We start from the raw sequence: 19,024 nt of genomic DNA, 5'->3' as shown, positions 1-19,024 counted from the left end.
GTACAGCATGGTTTATGGAATTATTTTAAGTCCACTGTTGAGATCTACAGCTCAGACAAAAGATTCCTTTCAAAATACGACTGTTCGCTGACAATACGGACAATGCAGCTGGTCACCCAAAAGCTCTGACAGAGACGTACACGGAGAGTCACGCTGCTTTCGTGCCTGCTAACACCACATCCGTTCTGCAGCCCTTGGACCAAGGAGTCGTGTAGACTTCCAAGTCTCACTGCTTAAGAAACACATTTCTCAGGCTATAGCAGCCACAGATTCCTCTGATGGATCTGGGTAAAGTTCACTGACAACCTTCTGGAAAGGATTCACCATTCTAGATGCCATTAAGAACATTCCCGATTCACGGGAGGAGGTTAAAACAGCAACAGGAACAGGAGTTTGGGAGAAGCTGATCTCAACCCTCAAGGATGACTTTGAGGAGTTGAAGACTTCAGTGGAGGAAGTCACTGCAGATGTGGTGGAAATAGCAAGAGAAACAGAATTAGAACTGGAGCCTGAGGATGGAACCGAATTACTGCAATCTCAGGATGAAACCTGAACAGATGCGGAGTTGCTTCTCACGGATGAGCAAAGAAAGCAGTTTACTGAGATGGAATCTAGTCCTGGTGAAGATGCTGTGAACACTGAAATGAGGCCGAGGGTTTAGAATATTCGGTAAACTTAGTTGATACAGCAGTGGCAGGTTTGAGAGGACGGAAAAAGCTCCATGTGGGTAAATGCCATCCGAGAGCACTGCAAGCCGCAGGGAACCTTTTGTGAAAGGCAGAGACAATCACGTGGCGAACTTCATCGTCTTATTTTCAGAAACGGCCACAGCCACCCCAGCCTTCAGGAATCAGCACCCTCATCAGTCAGCAGCCGTCCACATTGAGGCAAGACCCCCACCAGCAAGATCAGGATTGTTAGCATTTTTTAGCAATGAAGTATTTCTAAATCAGGGTAACTATATTTATTTTTTAGACATAATGCTATTGCACACTTAACAGACCATGGCCAGGCCGTGGTGGCTCATGCCTGTAATCTCAGCACTTTGGGAGGCCGAGGCAGGCGGATCAGAAGGTCAGGAGTTCGAGACCAACCTGACCAACATTGCGAAACCCGTCTCTACTAAAAATACAAAAATTAGCTGGGCGTGGTGGCGGGTGCCTGTAATCCCAGCTACTCAGGAGGCTGAGGCAGGAGAATCACTTGAACCCAGCAGGCGGAGGTTGCAGTGAGCCAAGATTGCACCACTGCACTCCGCAGCCTGTGCAACAGAACAAGACTCCATCTCCCAAAAAAACAAACAAAAAACCAGACTACAGTATAATGTAAATATAACTTTTAGCTGGGTGCAGTGGCTCACGCCTGTAATCCCAGCACCCTGAGAGGCTGAGGTGTGTGGATCGCCTAAGCCCGGGAGTTCTAGACCAGCCTGAGCAACATGGCAAAACTTTGTCTCCACAAAAAAAATTTAAAACGTAGCTGGGCATGGTGGCACATTGCCTGTAGTCCCAGTTACTCAGGCGGCTGGGGTGGGAGGATCGCCTGAGCCCAGGAGGTCAACGCTGAAGTGAGTAGAGATTGCTCCAGCCTGGGTGACAGAGCAAGACCCTGACTCAAAAACAAAAACAAAAACAAAAACAAAACCCCACACAAAAAACTCCCGTAACTTTTATGCTTACTGGGAAAACAAAATCTGACTGGCTTTCTAGGGGTGCTCGCTTTGACTGTGGTCTGGAAGCAAACCTGCGACATTGCTGAGGCCGGCCCGAGACGCAGCTGCAGCAAACGCATCTGCGCTACCAGAGACGCCGCGGGAGGGCCGGTTCCAGGGTGACGGGAAGGACAGACGCTCACAAACGCGACTGCTGTACGCGACCCCCTTCCTGACAGGGCACGGGATGCTCACAAACGCGACTGCTGTACGCGACCCCCTTCCTGACAGGCACGGATGCTCACAAACGCGACTGCTGTACGCGACCCCTTCCTGACAGGGCACGGGATGCTCACAAACGCGACTGCTGTACGCGACCCCTTCCTGACAGGGCACGGGACGTCGCAAACACGGACTGCTGTACGCGACCCCTTCCTGACAGGGCACGGGACGTCGCAAACACGGACTGCTGTACGCGACCCCCTTCCTGACAGGGCACGGGACACTGGCCGCAACACCGAAACAAGACCTGTGGGGTCAGCCTCACTCACAAACCCCTTCAGGAGGGAACAGCCACAGGGCGCTACAGGCAGAACCACCAGGCGGTCCACAGAGTGTGGGGCATGAAATCGCATCACAAACGCAGATGCCCTGCCGGGTGGGAGGAGAAGGACCCTTTGGGGGTGCTGCTGACGTTCAGGAGCTGCTGCAGCTCTGCGACGCCAAGTCTGTGTCCCTGTATACCCCAGTCACACCGGGGGAGTGAGGCCGCTGCAGCCATACCACAGCCTTGTGTGTGGAGCCGGCACCACCAAGCACACCCCAGCCCTTCCTTCGGTCTCTGCGCAGAGAGGGCCCTGTTACAGGCATGTGTGAAATAGAGACGGGCCACAGCAGCTGCACGTCCTGGGAGCCCTGTCCTTGGTGGGTGGTGGCCATACCTTCCGTGGCTGGCGTGGGGGCTACTGCCGACGCTGCAGTCTCGGTCCAGGCAGCCCATCCTCCCAGCAGGTCTGGGTTGCTGGACGAGGCTGTCATCTTGCTGGGCTCTCCTGGCAGATCCCCTGGGAAGAAGGAACCAGGAGAGAGCACAATTTGGTGTCTCAGCAGTAGCCAAATGTGGTGGAGCGCCAGGCTGTGCTCAGGGCCCCAGGAGCCGACACCTCTTGCACCCAGGCTGAGCTGAGGCTGGGCTGACGGCCTCTCTCTTCCTGATGGGCCCTGAGGATGCATCACATCACACAGAACTGAGCGAGTGGACGTAGGGGCACCAGCAGGCAGAGGAGCTCACAGGCGAGGCTGAGAACAAGCATCTGCGCGTTCCCATCCAAAAGAGTTTGTCAGGACCCCACTTTCTGCAGCCATCCCCACAGCCTGCATTCCCGCCTCTCCTAAAACCCACCAGAGCCCGCGGTGGCTCCACCTGGCTGAGCTGCCTTCGGCAGACAGAGGGCCCAGCAGGTCCTGTCTGCCCTGGCTCTGGCCACGCAGCACACCTCTGGTGGCACCCGCCCCAACGCTGCAAGGCTGCGCTCCACACGCTCACCCACAAGCCATCCTGCAATGGTCACCATCATCACCCCAGAGCGCACCATGGACCACGCTGCTGCCTCCTCAGGAGACAGAACCCGGGCTCCTTCCCCTAGGACCACACTGGAGGGGCAGCCCAGCCATCTCCCAGGGCCTGGCCCACAGGCGTCTGTCTAAACAAGCCATGCTGTGCCCGGCACCCGGCCTCCTCCTCACAGACACAGTGCCCCAAGGCCCCCGCTGCACTCAGACCAGGTCAGCTTCCCGGACCCTGGGTCCCCCAACCGCCTCCCTCTGACCTCTCAGCCCCACACAAGCTCTGCGTGCAGGTGGCCTTCTCTGCTAACAGCTGCAAGGCCTGGGCCTGAGGAGGCCTCGAGAAACACCTGTTGCCAGTCACAGACGACCGAGGCACGGCAGGCCCCCACAACCTGTTCCAGGTTTGGGGATCGTTCGAGGAGACAGAGCAGGGAGCAGTCTGTCCTGACCTCTGGGACATCCTGCAGGATGCTTGGGCCGCAAGGAAGGGCACCTGGAGGCCACACAGTCCAGCCCCACCACTGCCTGAGACCCACAGCTCTGCTTCCCACCACAGGCTGCGGTCCTGAGGGAGGCAGTCACAGAGAGCTGGCTGCCAGGCGAGAGGCGCTTACCCAGGTGCAGGAAGTCGGCGCTGCAGGACGGGGGCGGAGCGCTGTGGGCAGACGGGAAGGATGGTGGGACGGTCACAGAGTCAGAATTGAGAAATTCGCTGAAGAGATCAGGATTGGTGCAGGGCTGGGAGTCGCTGCCTGAAGACAGCAGGAGCGGGCCAAAGGGGTCAGCTGTGGGGACAGGCAGGCATGGGGAGGACTCAGCCCGGCTGCCTGAGGACAAAGGAGCCCAGCTCTGGAGTCAGGTCTGCCCAAGAGGCCACTCCAGCTGGGCAGCCCAGACCCCACGGCTGCCCTCGCAGGGGCACTGAGGCAGTCAGCCCAGGGGCTCCCCGTGCCCCACGCCTCCCCGTGCCCCATGCCTCAGGATGACTTTCCCACAGATACAGCAACACTGCTGAGATGGAGAAGCCGGCAGCTCCCAGCCCGTGAGCTCAGGCAGGCAGCGCAGAACCCTGCCGTGACCCCGAGGCTGCTCCTGGGGGAGGTGGGGGGAGGGCACGTTCCCTTCCTGCAAGCACCTTCGAGACATGCCCATGCAGTGAGAATGACTCAGCCTCATCACTCATCTACCGTGAAGCCACTCGCCTTCAGAACAGAAACACGTACCAGCGGCAGGGGGCCCTCCTCTTGGGGTGCTCTGCACGCTCAGGGGAGGGGCCGGGCTTGCCAGGAGCAGGGGGGCCTCACTGAGCAGATCCTCCGGGGGCCCCTGGGAGGCGGCCTCGGGGGGCCCAAGGAGGCAGCTGAGCAGGTCGGTGTTGCTGGAGGGGGCCCTGCAGGCCTGTGGGGGTACAGCTGGCCCTGCGCCCACCTCGGAGTGCAGGCCCAGGAGGTCCACCCCGTCTTCCTGTGGCACAGGCTCCGGCAGCACAGCCGGCGTCTCCACCTCAAAAACCAAGTCCTGCTGTACCAGCCCTGCTGCCGGGCCGGGGGGCTCCAGGTTGGCCCTGGGCTCCTGGCCCTCGCTGGAGATCGGGGAGCCCCCTTCGTCTGACACCTCACTCTCGTCTCTGTCCTCCATCAGGGCAGACTCGCTCTCCTTGGGAGAGGCATTTTCTGCACCTGTCTCTGCCTCTTTCTCTTCTGTGAAAAAGAAACAAAACCACAGGCTGGTGAGACCACACGGCCAGCACCAGGGTCCCCACGGCACATCCCCTCAGGGCCTCCTCGGCCCACGGCCTTGGCGAACCCACATGGCCAGCACCAGAGTCCCCATGGCACTGCCTCTCAGCACCTCCTTGGCCCAGGGCCTTGGTGAACACACACGGCCAGCACCAGGGTCCCCATGGCACGTCCCCTCAGGGCCTCCTCGGCCCACGGCCTTGGTGAACCCACATGGCCAGCACCAGGGTCCCCACGGCACGGCCCCTCGGCACCTCCTCGGCCCAGGGCCTTGGCGAGTGCTGCAGAAGCTTCTGGGCGGGCGGGGGGGGGGGGGGTTGTTCCTGAGGTGTCTCCAGCACGCCCACCTCCAGCCTGTGCCTCAAGGGTCTGCCTGCGGCTCTCTCCGCCTGGGCCTCCGCGGTGCCTCAGGCTGAGTCAAGTGGGGGCCGCATGGCAGCACTGGGGGGGGAGGAACACCAATCGAGGGTGCTCTGGGAACAGGCAGCAGAAGGGACGACCCTGCTGGGACGGCCAAGGGTGCTGGGACAGGAAGTGGCAGGGGCGTCCCTTGGGGTGTGTCTGGGGCGAGGTCCAGTGACGGCGCCCAGGTGTTTTCCTGAAAAGCCTCGGAGGGGCTGGGAGCCCACTGGGGGCTGTGGGCAGAGAGAGGTGTGGGATCCCCAGGTGGGGACAAACTGTCCCTCCACCCAGGCCCTTCCCTTGTACCCAGGGGCCCCGCCAGCAATGGCCCACGCTGCCAGACTCCCCAGGCCCACAGACTGGGGTGAAGAGCGAGGGTCAGTATTTCAGACTTTGTGGGCATGTTCTTTTCTTTTCACCTTTAAAAAGATATGAAATCATTCTTAGCTCGTGAGCCATTAAAGAATGGGCTGACGTGCCGGGTGCACAGCCCCACTGTGGTGCAGCTCAGCTCTGCCCGAGGCCCATCTCCCAAGACGCTTGCCCTGCCCCAGGACACCTCCAGACCAGGGGCCTGCCCTCTGCAAGTGGCCCGGTCCAGGGACGCTGCCTACCCTGCCAGTCCAGCGTGTGCAGGAAGCGGCTGGCGTCCGCGCTGCTGCTTGGCGGTGAGTCGGAGTCCGTGGGTTCGGCTTCCGGGGACCCTGCCCCAGCATCATACTGAGCCGTGGAGCCGGGCTGCCGGGGAAGCTCCGGCTTCCCTGCAGGAGACAGAGGGCGTCAGGGCACCGGCACTGGCCAGCAGCCTCGGGGCAACACTGACCCCAGAGCTGGGAAGTGCAGCCAGGCGGGTGCCAGCCTCGTGGCAGGCCAGGCCACTGGTAAAGCAGACCAGTGACATGACGGGGAGGGGATCTCTGTGAACAGATTCCTGCTATCCACTCGGATGCTGCTCTGGGCCATGTGTGCACACTCGGGCACAGCACATGCACACATGAACACGCACAAGGAACCCACCACTGAGGCATCAAACGCCACAGATGCAGGGTACACATGAGTACACACGGCACACAGATGCACAGTACACACAAACACACACACAGCACATACACAGATGCAGGGTACAAATGAATGCACATACAGCACACACACAGATGCACGGTACACACGAATGCACACAGAGCACACACACAGATGCACGGTACACACGAATGCACACACAGCACATACACAGATGCACGGTATACACGAATGCACACACAGCACATACACAGATGCATGGTACACGCAAATGCACACACAAATGCACTGTACACACGAATGCACACACAGATGCACAGTACACAGGAATGCACACACCACTCGTGCACACACATATATGGCACATGGGCACATGCCACCCATGGACACATACACAGCACGGACACGTCACACATACAGCCTCTTTCAGGGACGCTGAAGATGCTCAGAAAAAAAACGCAAACACTGCAAACCGAGAGCCGAGAACAAGCGTGGCATGGGCAGTGGGCGGCCCTGGGCCCACCTGCCAGCGCTTCCTGGGCTGCCTTTTTGAAGAGCGAAAGGAGCGAGGGTTCTGTTCCACGTGCTGCCAGCAGGCCCGAGGCTCACAGTGAGAGTGGACGTGTGTCCAGCACACGTGACAAAAATCTGACCCAGACACATACCCGGGACAAAACCCTGCTTCGCTCCAGGAGCCCAGGTTTTCCTGCCTCTGCCTCTGTCCCTGCCCACGGGCCTCAGAAATTGCAGCCTGCGAGTCCTCCTTCTCTGGTGTAGCTGGTGGTGGTGTCCAACATCCAGGACGGAGTTTCCAAAACCGCCTGCAGCCCAAGCTGCTCAGGGCCTGGGTGCAGCAGCAGGCGCGGTGGCCCAGCCCTGCCAGAGTTCGGCCAAAGGGGTCTCTCTCCACACTCACCAGAACAGGATTCCCTCGATTCACCTGCGGGATCTTACCAAACTTAGATAGAATGTCTTGCTGCTCCTCCCGGCTGGAAAACAGGATTTTGGGGTTCAGCCCCCTCATGCTCGAGTTCTCCCATGGCGGGGCTTCCCGGCTCGGCCTGTCCCTGGGCTCCACCTCCACTTCTAGGTTCACTTGAAATAAATCCGGGTATTTCTCTTGAATGTCACACGCATCCAGGTCATACCTGCAGTTACGAGTAGACGCCACTTAGGAAGGCTGCCCAAGTCGTCTGTAAGTCCCTTGAACATTCACTAAAGAAACGTGCACAGAAACAGATGGCAGCTGCAGGCAGTGGGGTGAGAACAACCAGGGCAGCTGGCCACCCCTGCCTGCGGAAGCTGGAGCCCTGTGAGCCGACCCAGCAGCTGTCCCAGGAACCCACAGGGCACCAGCACCCCCTGGTCACGGCCCCAGAAGAGCCTCATTTCACTCGCTCCTCGGACGTCACAGTGGGGATGCCCGCAAATGTGTTCAAGGCAGAGGGGCACCGGCGGGGCCACCACGTTTCCTGCAAGTCCAGGGGAGGACGCGTGCTCAGAGTAGACGGGACAACGTCCGGCGACTCTGGCACCCAGGCGGGCAGCTCTGAGGTGGGACCCCAGGTTTCCAAGGCAGGCGTTGGCCCTCACTGCCCAGCATACACAGACTTCGGCCACCTGGCAGCTCAGAGCACGTACTCTGGGATACTAAACGTGTTTTCCACAAAAATGACGACGTCTGCCCTGACAAAAATCCACAACTGTCAACAGATGCCCATAAAACCAAGACCTCTAGAATCCGGCTGCCAGGGAATTGGGAACATGATTCCGGGGAAAACAAAGCCGTGTCCACCGTGGGGCTGGGGAGGCAGCACTGGCTGAGCTGTGGGGAGCAGGGGCAGGGATCAACAGGGCCCGCCTTGGGGTGTTGGCCGCACGAGGAGACAGGTGTGACCTGACACTGACCATTTCCTGGCCCCACAGCTCTCTAAGGAATTCCAGGCTATTTCACACATTTCCTATGATCATCTTTGATCCCACTGTCATGAACTGCACTGATAAGCCCGGGCTCTCCAGCGGGCAGCAGGCTCCCCATGCCTGCCTTATTTTATGCCACCTAAAATCTCTACATGTTGAATTTTGTATACCTAAGAAAATAAAGAAGAAACACAAGAGTGGCGGCCGGTTCCTGGAAAACCCAGGCTACCAGCGTCTGCAGGGCCAGGAGCACCCGGAGCACAGTGGGATACGCCGAGGGAGGGCAGGGCCAGGAACAGCCAGAGCAGGGTGGGATACACCGAGGGAGGGCAGGGAGACAGGCCTGGCGGTCTGTGTGGGTCAGAGCCACTGCTGGTTTTAAATGTCACTTCTCTGAGCTCCACACATGCCTGTGATGTGTGAAGGCCTCTAGTTTGCCCCTTCCTGCTCACCCCTAAAACATCCTCTCCCTGCACGAGGGGAGAGTACCCTGTGCCTGCCCTGAGGGGTGGCCAACCTCACGCAGAGTAGCGCCCCCTCGATGCCCACTCAGGGCTCTGGGTGGAGGTGGCCACGGCCGAAGCCGGGACTGACGTGCACTCCAGCCGGGGCCAACACGAGCTTCCCCCTGCACCCGAGCCTCTCTGCGTGCCGCTGTCTGTCGTCAGGAGTAGCAAGGACTGCACAGTGGTGGCACAGCTGGCGTGGAGATGTGCAGGAGGCAACCTCTGCAGAGGAGCCAGCAGAGAATCCGACGGCCACTGCAGCGGAGGCTCAGATCGGTCACGACCGAGGGCAGAGAGGCACAGCGGGAGGGGCACGGAGGGAGGGAGTGTGTCGGACAGACAGGCTTGGGTCCTGGGACAGACCGAACTTGGGCAGCCCCAGAGGGAGTGCTGCTCATGCCCAGCCTCCCTCCCCCAGCTGCCCCTTGAGATGGCCCTGGGCACTGGGCCTGCGGGCTCGGCTCACCCAGCCTGGCGCTGAGGGCACAATGAGGTCTGTGAGCAGGGCTGGCCGCTCCCGAGAGCCCTGGACTGCAGAGGACACGGCCTCTGGCAGTGTACTGCCAGACTAGCTCCAACAGGGCAGAGGGGACTCCTGACAGGCTCAGCTGTTACACCTGTGCCATGGCTGCAACCCTGTGCCCCTCACCCAGGCACAGCACAGGCTCGCCATGCAGGGAACACGCCTCTCACCCAGGCACAGCGCAGGCTTGCCGTGCAGGGCCCACGCACGCTCCACGTGCTCCTCTCCTGCTGCCCCATGTCTAACTTCACATTCAGCCATCTCATTAGATCTATCTGCTCGTTCTGAGAGTGTGCAGTCTCCTTAGGGTTTCTTGCTGAAAACAATCATGCTACCTGTGAAAAGCAACAGCTGACACTTCCACTTCTTCCACCCTTTCTTTCTTTTTCTTGCCTTACTGCACTGGCTAAGACCGACCATAAAATACTGGATAGTGAGAATGAAACCCTTGCTCTGTTGGCAAACTCAGGAGGGAAATGTCCAGATGGGTCATGAGCAGCTGTGGTACTTTAGGGTTTCTGTGGCTACTCTTCATCGGCCTAAGAAGGTTTCCTTCTGTTCCTCTCTGCTGAGCACTTTGATGAGAAAGGAGCCCTCATTCTTATCATGCTTTATCTGCGAAAACTTCGCCTGGTTTTTGCCTTTGCTCAGCTAACATGGTGAATTACGGTGACTGACCAACTTTCAAATGTTAAAACCACTTCACGTTCCTGAAATAAACCAGATGTCAAGACATGTTATCCTTGTTACATAACACTGGGTTCTTTTAGCTAACATTTTGTTTAGAATTTTTCTATCTAAATTCCTGAGATCTGGCTTGCAATTCTCCTTTCCTACGAGGTTCTTTTGTGTGCGCACACAATCACGGCTCACCACAGCTTACTTAGGCCTCCCAGGCTCAAGCGATTCTCCCACCTCAGCCTCCTGAGTAGCTGGGGCCACAGGCGTGCACCACCACATCCGGCTGATTTAAAAAATTTTTTTTTGTAGAGACAGGGCCTCACCATGTTAACTAGGCTGGTCTCAAACTTCTAGCTCAAGTGATCCTCCCATCTTAGCCTTCCAAAGTGCTGGGATTACAGGCGTGAGCTGCAGTGCCCGGCCTACAGGAAGATCTTAAATTACAGAATACATTTCTTTCACAGACGTTCCAATGCCGTATTTCTTCACAGGTGTGTTTCGAGAGGCATTTGTCAGATAATTTGCCCATTCCACTCAGAATGGCGCTCCTCTCCGCACCTCACACACTGTCTGAACATCTACGGAACCCCAGTCTCCCTTGGTTTCCCACCCTGGGAGTCCGTGTTCTCTCTCCCTTTCTTGAGCAGAGGAGTTGTTAAGGATTCAATTAATCTTTTCAGAGAATCCAAAGAAACATCTTTTGGCTTTACTGACTTTTCCGATAGTACACTTACTTTTTTTTTTGAGATGGAGTTTCACTTGTCACCCAGGCTGGAGTGCAATGACACGATCTCGGCTCACTCCAAGCTCCGCCTCCCGGGTTCAAGCGATTCTCCTGCCTCAGCCTCCCAAGTAGGTGGCGTCCACCACCACGCCCATCTAATTTTTGTATTTTTAGTAGAGATGGAGTATCACCATGTTGGCCATGCTGGTCTTGAACTCCTGACCTCAGGTGATCCACCTGCCTCAGGCTCCCTAAGTGCTGGGATTACAGGCATGAGCCACCAGGCCTGGCCAGTATGCTTGTTTTTAACTGAATTCTGTTCCTACCTTTGATTATTTTTTTCCACCTACTTTTCTGAGTTTAATTTGCTGTTCTGTTTCTAACTTCTTGAGATAACGAGTTTAGGTCACCAACTTCCAACATTTTCTTTTTTTTTTTTCTTTTTTTTTTGAGACAGGGTTTTGCTCACAGCTCACTGCAGCCTTGCAGCCTTGATCTCCCAGGTTCAAGCAATCCTCTTGCCTCCCAAAGTGTTGGAATCACAGCTGTAAGCCACTGTGCCCAACCAACCTTTCTTCCTTTTAATGTATGCGTTTAGGTTACAAATTTCCTCTAAACCCTGCTTTAGATGCACCCCACACATCTGGTAAGTGGTATTCTGATTATCACTGCGTTTAAAATATCTTCTCATTTCAACAGTGATTTCCTGTTTGGCACACAGGTTACTGAACGAGCATACGGTCTCTGGGTGTTTTCCTGTCACTGATTCCCACTTTAATCCACTGTTGAGATGTCTTGAGACTTGCTGTACTACCCAACGTGGAGTCCACTTTAATAAACGCCCACTTGAACAGATGCCATTTCTCCAAGTATTTGCTGAAGTTTGCAGAACTCAGGTCAGGTTGGTTAAACCTTGTAAAAAAAACTATATCCTGATGTTCCTGTCTACCTGTTCCACTGCCTGCGGAGAGAGGCGGCCATCAGCGTGGGCCTGTCAACGTCACCCCCCTTCTGCCCCTTTGTGCTGCCTGTACTGAAGCCATGTCATCGCCCTCGCCCCTGCAGCGTCACCCGTCACCCGCTGCCTTGGTCTGTCCCACCTGATATCAACAGTGACACCAGCCTTCTTCCTGCTATGGTCTGCATGGCAAGCGATTTCCAATTATTCCACTTCAGCCTTGCTGGGTCTCCGTGTGCATGGGTTTTGAAGTATGGCTCCTGTAAGCAGTACAGACTTCAGTTTTGTGTGAGCCTGGTTTCTAATCCAGCCCGATTAACTGGAGTGTGTCTTCTATTCACCTTCAATGGGATGACTGACAGGCACAGCGGGGCGTCGGTCTACCAGCTGGCTGTTTTCTATCTATATCCCATCTGGGTTTGTTTCTTTATCTCTATGTTGTTCTTGTGAATTAATCACATATTTTTTGTTCCATTTTTCTTCTTGAGTGTATCTTTAATCTGCCCTAGGGATAGGTACATTCCCTGCTTCCTGGTGACAGAGCTCCTGAAACACATTCCCTTGGTTAATCCCCTCCTCAGCTGTGCGTGTGTGCACGCGCGCTGGTGTTCCTGCTGGTGTGTGCACAGGTGTGCACTGGTGCTCCTGCTGTCACGTTACTACCAAACAGGTTTGAAAACCCACGGGACGTTAGTATTGGTGTTTTAAGCAGCTGGTGCTGGTGTCATTTCACCACAGTCATGCATTCCAGCCTCCCTGCCCTTCCTTCCCCAGGCCGCAGGCTTTGCAGGCTTTGCAGGCTTTGCAGGCTTGCCTTGGATATTTGCTGAAATGAAGCAGTTCTGCCAACAATCAACTCTCTCATCCTTTGCTTGGCTGAAGACATCTTTAACTGGCTTTCATATTTCAAGGATAATTTCACCGGATATAGAATTCCCGTATTTTTCTCTCAGCACTTTAGAGACAGCGCACCACGGCTGCCTTCGGGTGTCTCTCAGCACTTTAGAGACAGCACGTTAGAGACAGCGCACCACAGCTGCCTTCGGGTGTCACTCTGCAGGTCATGCATTCCCACCCCTGTCCCGTCCCCAGGGGCTGGAGATTGTTCTCTTTGGGTTCCAGCAATTCAACCAGGATGCTCTGAGGTACTGAACCTCTTTTCTTCTTTTTGTTAAAAAAAAAGTATCCTCTTTGGCATCTGCAGAGCTTCTGATTCCATGGTTCTGATGTCCTCCATCAGTTTAGGAAAATTTTTGGCCAATGATTTTTCAAGTATTATTTCTGTTCCACTCTCTCTCTTCTCCTAGAACTTCAGTAAAAGCACGCCAGGCCCCCGCGGTGCCAGTCTCTCTCATGACCCTCTCTGCACGTGTCTCCTTCCGTCGTTTCTTCGCTGCGCTGCCATCGAAGATCTTTTCTACCAATTCACCGTCTGTTCTGCTGTGCCTATTCCACTGTTAACCATGTACTGAAGCCTTCATTTCGGCTGTAATATTTTTCAGTTCTAGAATTCACATCTGTCTCCTTTTTATGTTCCAGATCTCTGGCGAAATTCCCATCATTCCCCCGACTTTCTTGAATAATCAATCAGTTACCAAAGTCCCTGCCTCCTGCCTCCAGCATCTGAATCCCCGACAGGTCCTTCACCGACATTTTCCTCGTCACCATCAGTACCTTGGTCTTTAAAACACTATTTTAAGCACCACCTCCACCGTGGCTGAAAACTCTAAGAGCACTGGGTGTTTTTCTTCCTCCAAAGGAGGAAAAAAGAAATGAAATTATTAAAGTTGTGAATATGTGAGTTAAAAAAAGAAAAGCGTAAGACACAACAAAGACAAGAGATGTAAAAAAAGAATCACAGAGACAGAAAAACACGAGAAGACGCCCCGGTCTCCTGGTGCAGGCCGTCTGTGACAGCAGCAGGCACCAGCTCTTCCTGAGCTCACCCAGGCCAGGCCAGCACCCCTCCCAAGGTGCAGAACCCCCCAGCATCCCCGTGGGTCTGGCCCAAGGCTTCCCTTTGTCTACTGGGTAGGAACCAAGAGCACAGAGCCTGAACACAGCAGGCCCTGCAGCCACAGCCTCTGTCTTGGAAGCCGCCGTGGGTGCCTCCTCTGGCTCCTGGAACAACGTTTGTTCCACTGTGTCTTGGCGGATAAACCTGCCTGTGGTTGAGTAGAAAGATCTCCAGTTAAATGGGAGGCCGAGGCGGGCGGATCACTTGAGGTCAGGAGTTCAAGACCAGCCTGGCCAACATAGCGAAACCCACCTCTACTAAAAATACAAAAATTAGCCATGCGTGGTGGTGCAGATCTGTAATCCCAGCTACTCAGGAGGCTGAGGCGAGAGAATCGCTTGAGCCTGGTGGGTGGAGTTGCAGTGAGCCGAGATCGCGCCATTGCACTCCGGCCTGGGCGTTAGAGCGAGACTCTGTCTCAAAAAAAAAAAGAAAGACCTCCAGTTAGAATCAGAACGCCCGGGTGTGAGAGCCTGCTTTGCTGCTCACCACATCTGCACCTGAGCCTGCAGAGGGCAGGGTATGCACAGGTGGGCGCCGAAGTCAAGAGGACAGGGAGCTAACAGGTGCTGGGCATGGCGGGGGTGAGGGCCATCCCGTGGCTGTGCTTGTTTACAGAGGGAGCTAACAACAGAGTGTGAGCTTCCACACAGGATTGCCCCGCATCATCTCCAACCTCCGCCTGGCAGGGCACTCTGCACACAGCAGGCTCAGGAACGTTTGCTAAGATGCAGCCGCCACCCGTTCACCTGCTCACGTCACGCCCGGGTGTGAGGGCTAAATTCTAATAGACACACACACCAACGGGGGTGCAGAGCAGCAGCCACCAGGTCCACCCCAGCAGCCTGCACACGCGCAGCTCCTGGATGGCCCAGGAGCAGGCCTAGCGCCACCAAGTGGCAGTCACACAGCCCGCCACTCCCCCTGGCGCTCCCACAACCGGCCCACATGCAGGTGCTGCGGCACAGGGCACATCCCTCCCCACCGAGCACACGCGGCACCAACATACTTGGCAAATTTCACAGTGGTGGCGTTCCGAGGCACAAACCCCGTGTGGAACTGAATCTGGAACATCTTCATGGATGCCATCTGCAAAGAGAGCAAACATGACGTCCCGCGTGGAGGGTGAATCCAGATCCTGGGGCCACAGGTGAATTTTTCCCAACGGGCGAGCTCTGAGAGCAGCTCATGGTGCTGCAGGCACAGACAGCGCCCCCGTGCCACATGTTGGGGAAGCGGGAGAGGGTCTGTGTGTGGCAGGTAGCCCCGAGGAGAATGCACGGGCCCACAAGCTGCTTCACGGCACTGCCGTGGGGGCTGCCCCAAGTGGACACGCAAACTCAGTCTCGATGGAAACGCCAGGCTTTTCAGGCTGAGATCCTGCCGCGTCGAGTGCACGGGGCAAGCAGGGGGCACTGTGGGGCAGTCGCCACATGAGAGCCCACAGCACTCACCAAACAGCGAGCACCCTGGACCCTCGGTGAGAAGTGAGCGCACCATGGCCCCCAGCCCCCCACGAGCCTGGGCGTGAGTGGGGAGCACCGGGCAAGCCACAGGCTCTCTCACCTTGGCCTGCAGCCGGCCACCCAGAGTGGACCGGGCATGATAGATGACAATGAGCACGTCTCCTTGCACTGTGACGCCCAGGGGAATCACCGCTTTGCCATCCTCAATCTTAAAATCCCTAAGGACAGAATGACGAGAGAAAAAATAAACAAAAAAACCCCCCAAAACCAACCAAACAAAAACAACAACAAACAGAATGAGAAATTGTCCACTCAGCTAAAACGTGTGATACCCAATAAAGAATAACCCCCATGAAGAGCCTCACAAGAATTCTGACGTCTCCTGGACACTCGGATCCCTGTAACCTCCCGCTGCTGACCAGGATCCCAAGTGACCTGCCACAGACGCTACATTTCCAAACATGTCCACCTCAGCAAGCGCCTGTTCCCGGCAAGGCCAGGGCTCCTCTTTAATGGTTTTCCGGAGGGGTGAGGCTGAGGGAGCACGGCGTGGGGCCGCCGCTGCACTCACCGCATCTTGTCGTACTCCTGGGAGGTGCTGGCCACACGCTCGTCCCCCACGTAGACCTCACAGAAGGGCCTGCAGCCGCTCCTCTGCTTGCTGAACAGTGGCACGGGCGTCATGACCACGGCCCTCACCAGGATGGGCTTGCTGTGGGGTGTGATGGGCTCCTCTGCCACCATGTCACACATGTACTCGATGTACCTGGGGGCAGACGTGCCGCGTCACCATGTGATGTGCCCTGAGGGGACCACACAGCTGATTTTGTCTTTCGAATAGGAGTCTTTCATGCTAGAAATTTCCCTTGTAGCAATGTTTTAGTTGCTCCTAACAAATCTGATGTTATAATTTTCATTTAGTTATATATATATATGTGTGTGTGTATACATATATGTATTTTTAAGACAGAGTCTTAAAAATACACCCTAGTTCAAGATATTTTTACATTTCTCGTGATACTCCCACTTTTACTCATGGGTTATTTAGAAGTTGCTTAATTTTGAGGCCAAGCGCAGTGGCTCACGCCTGTAATCCTAGCACTTTGGGAGGCCAAGGCAGGTGGGCTGCCTGAGGTCAGGAGTTTGAGACCAGCCTGGGCAACATGGTGAAACCCCAGCTCTACTAAAAATACAAAAATCAGCCAGACTTGGTGGTGTGCACCTGTAATCCCAGCTACTCGGGAGGGCTAAGGCAGGAGAACTGCTTAAACCTGGGAGGTGGAGATTTAGGGAGTTTTCCAGATGTTCTTCTGGTATTGATTTCAATTTTTATTCCACTGTGGCCTGAGAGCATAGTTTTTCTGATTTCAAATTTTAAAACTTTATTGAGGTGTGTTTATAGCCCCAAATCTGAACTTTCTCCTTGCATATTCCACGTGCATTTGAAAGAAATAAATGTGTGTTTTTCTGTTGTTGGGTGGAACGTCCTAGAACGCTCTATAGCTGTGTCGGCCTTCGTGGGTTGGTACATTCGGTTCTTCTACATCCCTGCTGGTGGTCTGTCTACTTGTTCTATGGATTACTGAGAGGAAAATGTTGAGGTCTATCCTACAACGAGTTGTCTAGTGCTCCTTCCAATTTGATCAGTTTTTGCCTTATGGATGTGGAATGGAATCTGTTTTCTCTGACCTTGGTAGCACAGCTCTGGCTTTCCCGTGGCTGGCGTTCCCATGGTGCCTCTGTGGAGCACAAACCCCCCGGAGTCTGCCTCCCACCTCGTGGCACCCACGCCCTGCAGGAGGCCCTCTCCTGGAGCTTGTGTGGGGCAGGCAGGTGACGCCACTTCTATGGTGACAGTGCAGACCCCGTCTTCCCAGCCACAGGACACTGTGGTCCAGCTCAGTCAGCAGTGAGCCAGGACAGCCGGTCCTTCAGCCACAACAAATAAATCCTGCCAACAGCCCAAGTGGCCAAGGAAGCAGATTCAGAAATGAAAGAGAAATCGGCTTTCTCAGAGTCAGTGCAGCGAACACCTTGAACAGAGGAGAGGGCTCAGCTAAGCCTCAAGGTCCAGGGAGACCATGAGAGAACGGACGTGTGTGTTTCTAAGCCCGAGTGTTGTGATGGGTCATGTAGCAATGACTAGTACGCTCTTCCCCCACCATCCTGCTCTGAACCCGCCTCTGCCTCCGTGCTGAAAGAGGGCTTCCTGCAGTGTGTGGCCGAGCCGTGCGTTTCTGTCCCATATGACAATGCCTGTCTTTTAAACAAAACCACTCATGTTCAGCCTGAACACTGATGTGGCTGGATTAAAATCTACCATCTTGCTGGCTGTTTCCTATTTGTTTGATCTGTTCTTGGTTTTTCTTCTTCTTTTTGCCTTCTCTTGGCAAGGTTTATGTTTTCGTTTTACTTCTTGTTGACTTCTTAATTACAGCACCGAAGGAAAGCCCTTACTGGTTGTTCTAGGCTTTCTGACGAGAACCTTGTGGCTGACATCTTTCTTTTCGTACCTGACACATCTTCTTCTGGCCACCTCCAACACTTCCTCTGTGCTTGGTTTGCAGGAGTTCTGACCGGGATGCACCTGAGTGGGTTTTTGTGTGTTTGTCTTGCTTTCATCCTGCTTGGTGACCTCTGAGCTTCTTGAACCTGTGGACTGGTATCTGTTACTCATTCTGGGAAATCCTCAGCCATCATTTCTTCACTGCTCCCACTTCCCTCTTCCCTTTCTGGACTCCACATGTGTGTGGCCCTGCCCGAGGTGGAGGCAGCTCTTGGGTGCTTGTTCTACCCCCCCGCTTTCTCTCTGTGATTCAGTTTCAGGATCTCTCGACCTGGCTCCAAAGGCCACTGACTCAGCCTTGGCGATGTCGAAGGCGTTCTCATTTCAGGGATTTCCATTTGCTTATTTCCTGGCATTTCCACGGCTCTGAAGAGTGGCCCATTGGACCGTGCACCTGCCTGCCTTCTGCATGAGGGTCCTCTTTCCACGGCTCTGACGAATGCCCCACTGGACCGGCACCTGCATGAGGGTCCTCTTTCCACGGCTCTGACGAATGCCCCACTGGACCGCGCACCTGCATGAGGGTCCTCTTTCCACGGCTCTGACGAATGCCCCACTGGACCGCGCACCTGCATGAGGGTCCTCTTTCCACGGCTCTGACGAATGCCCCACTGGACCGCGCAGCTGCATGAGGGTCCTCTTTCCACGGCTCTGACGAATGCCCACTGGACCGCGCAGCTGCATGAGGGTCCTCTTTCCACGGCTCTGACGAATGCCCACTGGACCGCGCACCTGCATGAGGGTCCTCTTTCCACGGCTCTGACGAGTGCCCCACTGGACCGCACACCTGCATGAGGGTCCTCTTTCCATGGCTCTGACGAGTGCCCCACTGGACCGCACACCTGCATGAGGGTCCTCTTTCCACGGCTCTGACGAATGACCCACTGGACCGCGCACCTGCATGAGGGTCCTCTTTCCACGGCTCTGACGAGTGCCCCGCTGGACCGTGCACCTGCATGAGGGTCCTCTTTCCACGGCTCTGACGAGTGCCCCGCTGGACCGCGCACCTGCATGAGGGTCCTCTTTCCACGGCTCTGACGATGCCCCCCCCCCCCCTCTTCCACGGCTCTGACGATGCCCCACTGGACCGCGCACCTGCATGAGGGTCCTCTTTCCACGGCTCTGACGAGTGCCCCACTGGACCGCACACCTGCATGAGGGTCCTCTTTCCATGGCTCTGACGAGTGCCCCACTGGACCGCACACCTGCATGAGGGTCCTCTTTCCACAGCTCTGACGAATGACCCACTGGACCGCGCACCTGCATGAGGGTCCTCTTTCCA

The 19,024-nt window shown here is 55.7% G+C and overlaps 1 protein-coding gene across 7 annotated transcripts in view; it reads right to left on the bottom strand.

Moving 5' to 3' along the window:
- GAK (cyclin G associated kinase) overlaps window positions 1-19,024 on the bottom strand; it is a 79,719-nt gene that overhangs the window by 13,055 nt on the left and 47,640 nt on the right. For all 7 annotated transcript variants that reach the window (XM_030801320.1, XM_030801321.1, XM_030801322.1 and 4 more), the window contains 8 exons: window positions 15,748-15,942; window positions 15,277-15,394; window positions 14,720-14,799; window positions 7,336-7,529; window positions 5,976-6,122; window positions 4,444-4,920; window positions 3,835-4,005; window positions 2,593-2,715 (listed from right to left, as the gene is read on the bottom strand). In XM_030801320.1, coding sequence (XP_030657180.1) covers window positions 2,593-2,715; window positions 3,835-4,005; window positions 4,444-4,920; window positions 5,976-6,122; window positions 7,336-7,529; window positions 14,720-14,799; window positions 15,277-15,394; window positions 15,748-15,942 — 1,505 coding nt within the window. The remainder of the gene's footprint in view (window positions 1-2,592; window positions 2,716-3,834; window positions 4,006-4,443; window positions 4,921-5,975; window positions 6,123-7,335; window positions 7,530-14,719; window positions 14,800-15,276; window positions 15,395-15,747; window positions 15,943-19,024) is intronic.

The sequence above is a fragment of the Nomascus leucogenys genome, chromosome 20, assembly GCF_006542625.1.
Source record: "Nomascus leucogenys isolate Asia chromosome 20, Asia_NLE_v1, whole genome shotgun sequence".
In the NCBI taxonomy this organism is placed as follows: Eukaryota; Metazoa; Chordata; class Mammalia; order Primates; family Hylobatidae; genus Nomascus; species Nomascus leucogenys.
This window is presented reverse-complemented; position numbering and strand designations above follow the sequence as displayed.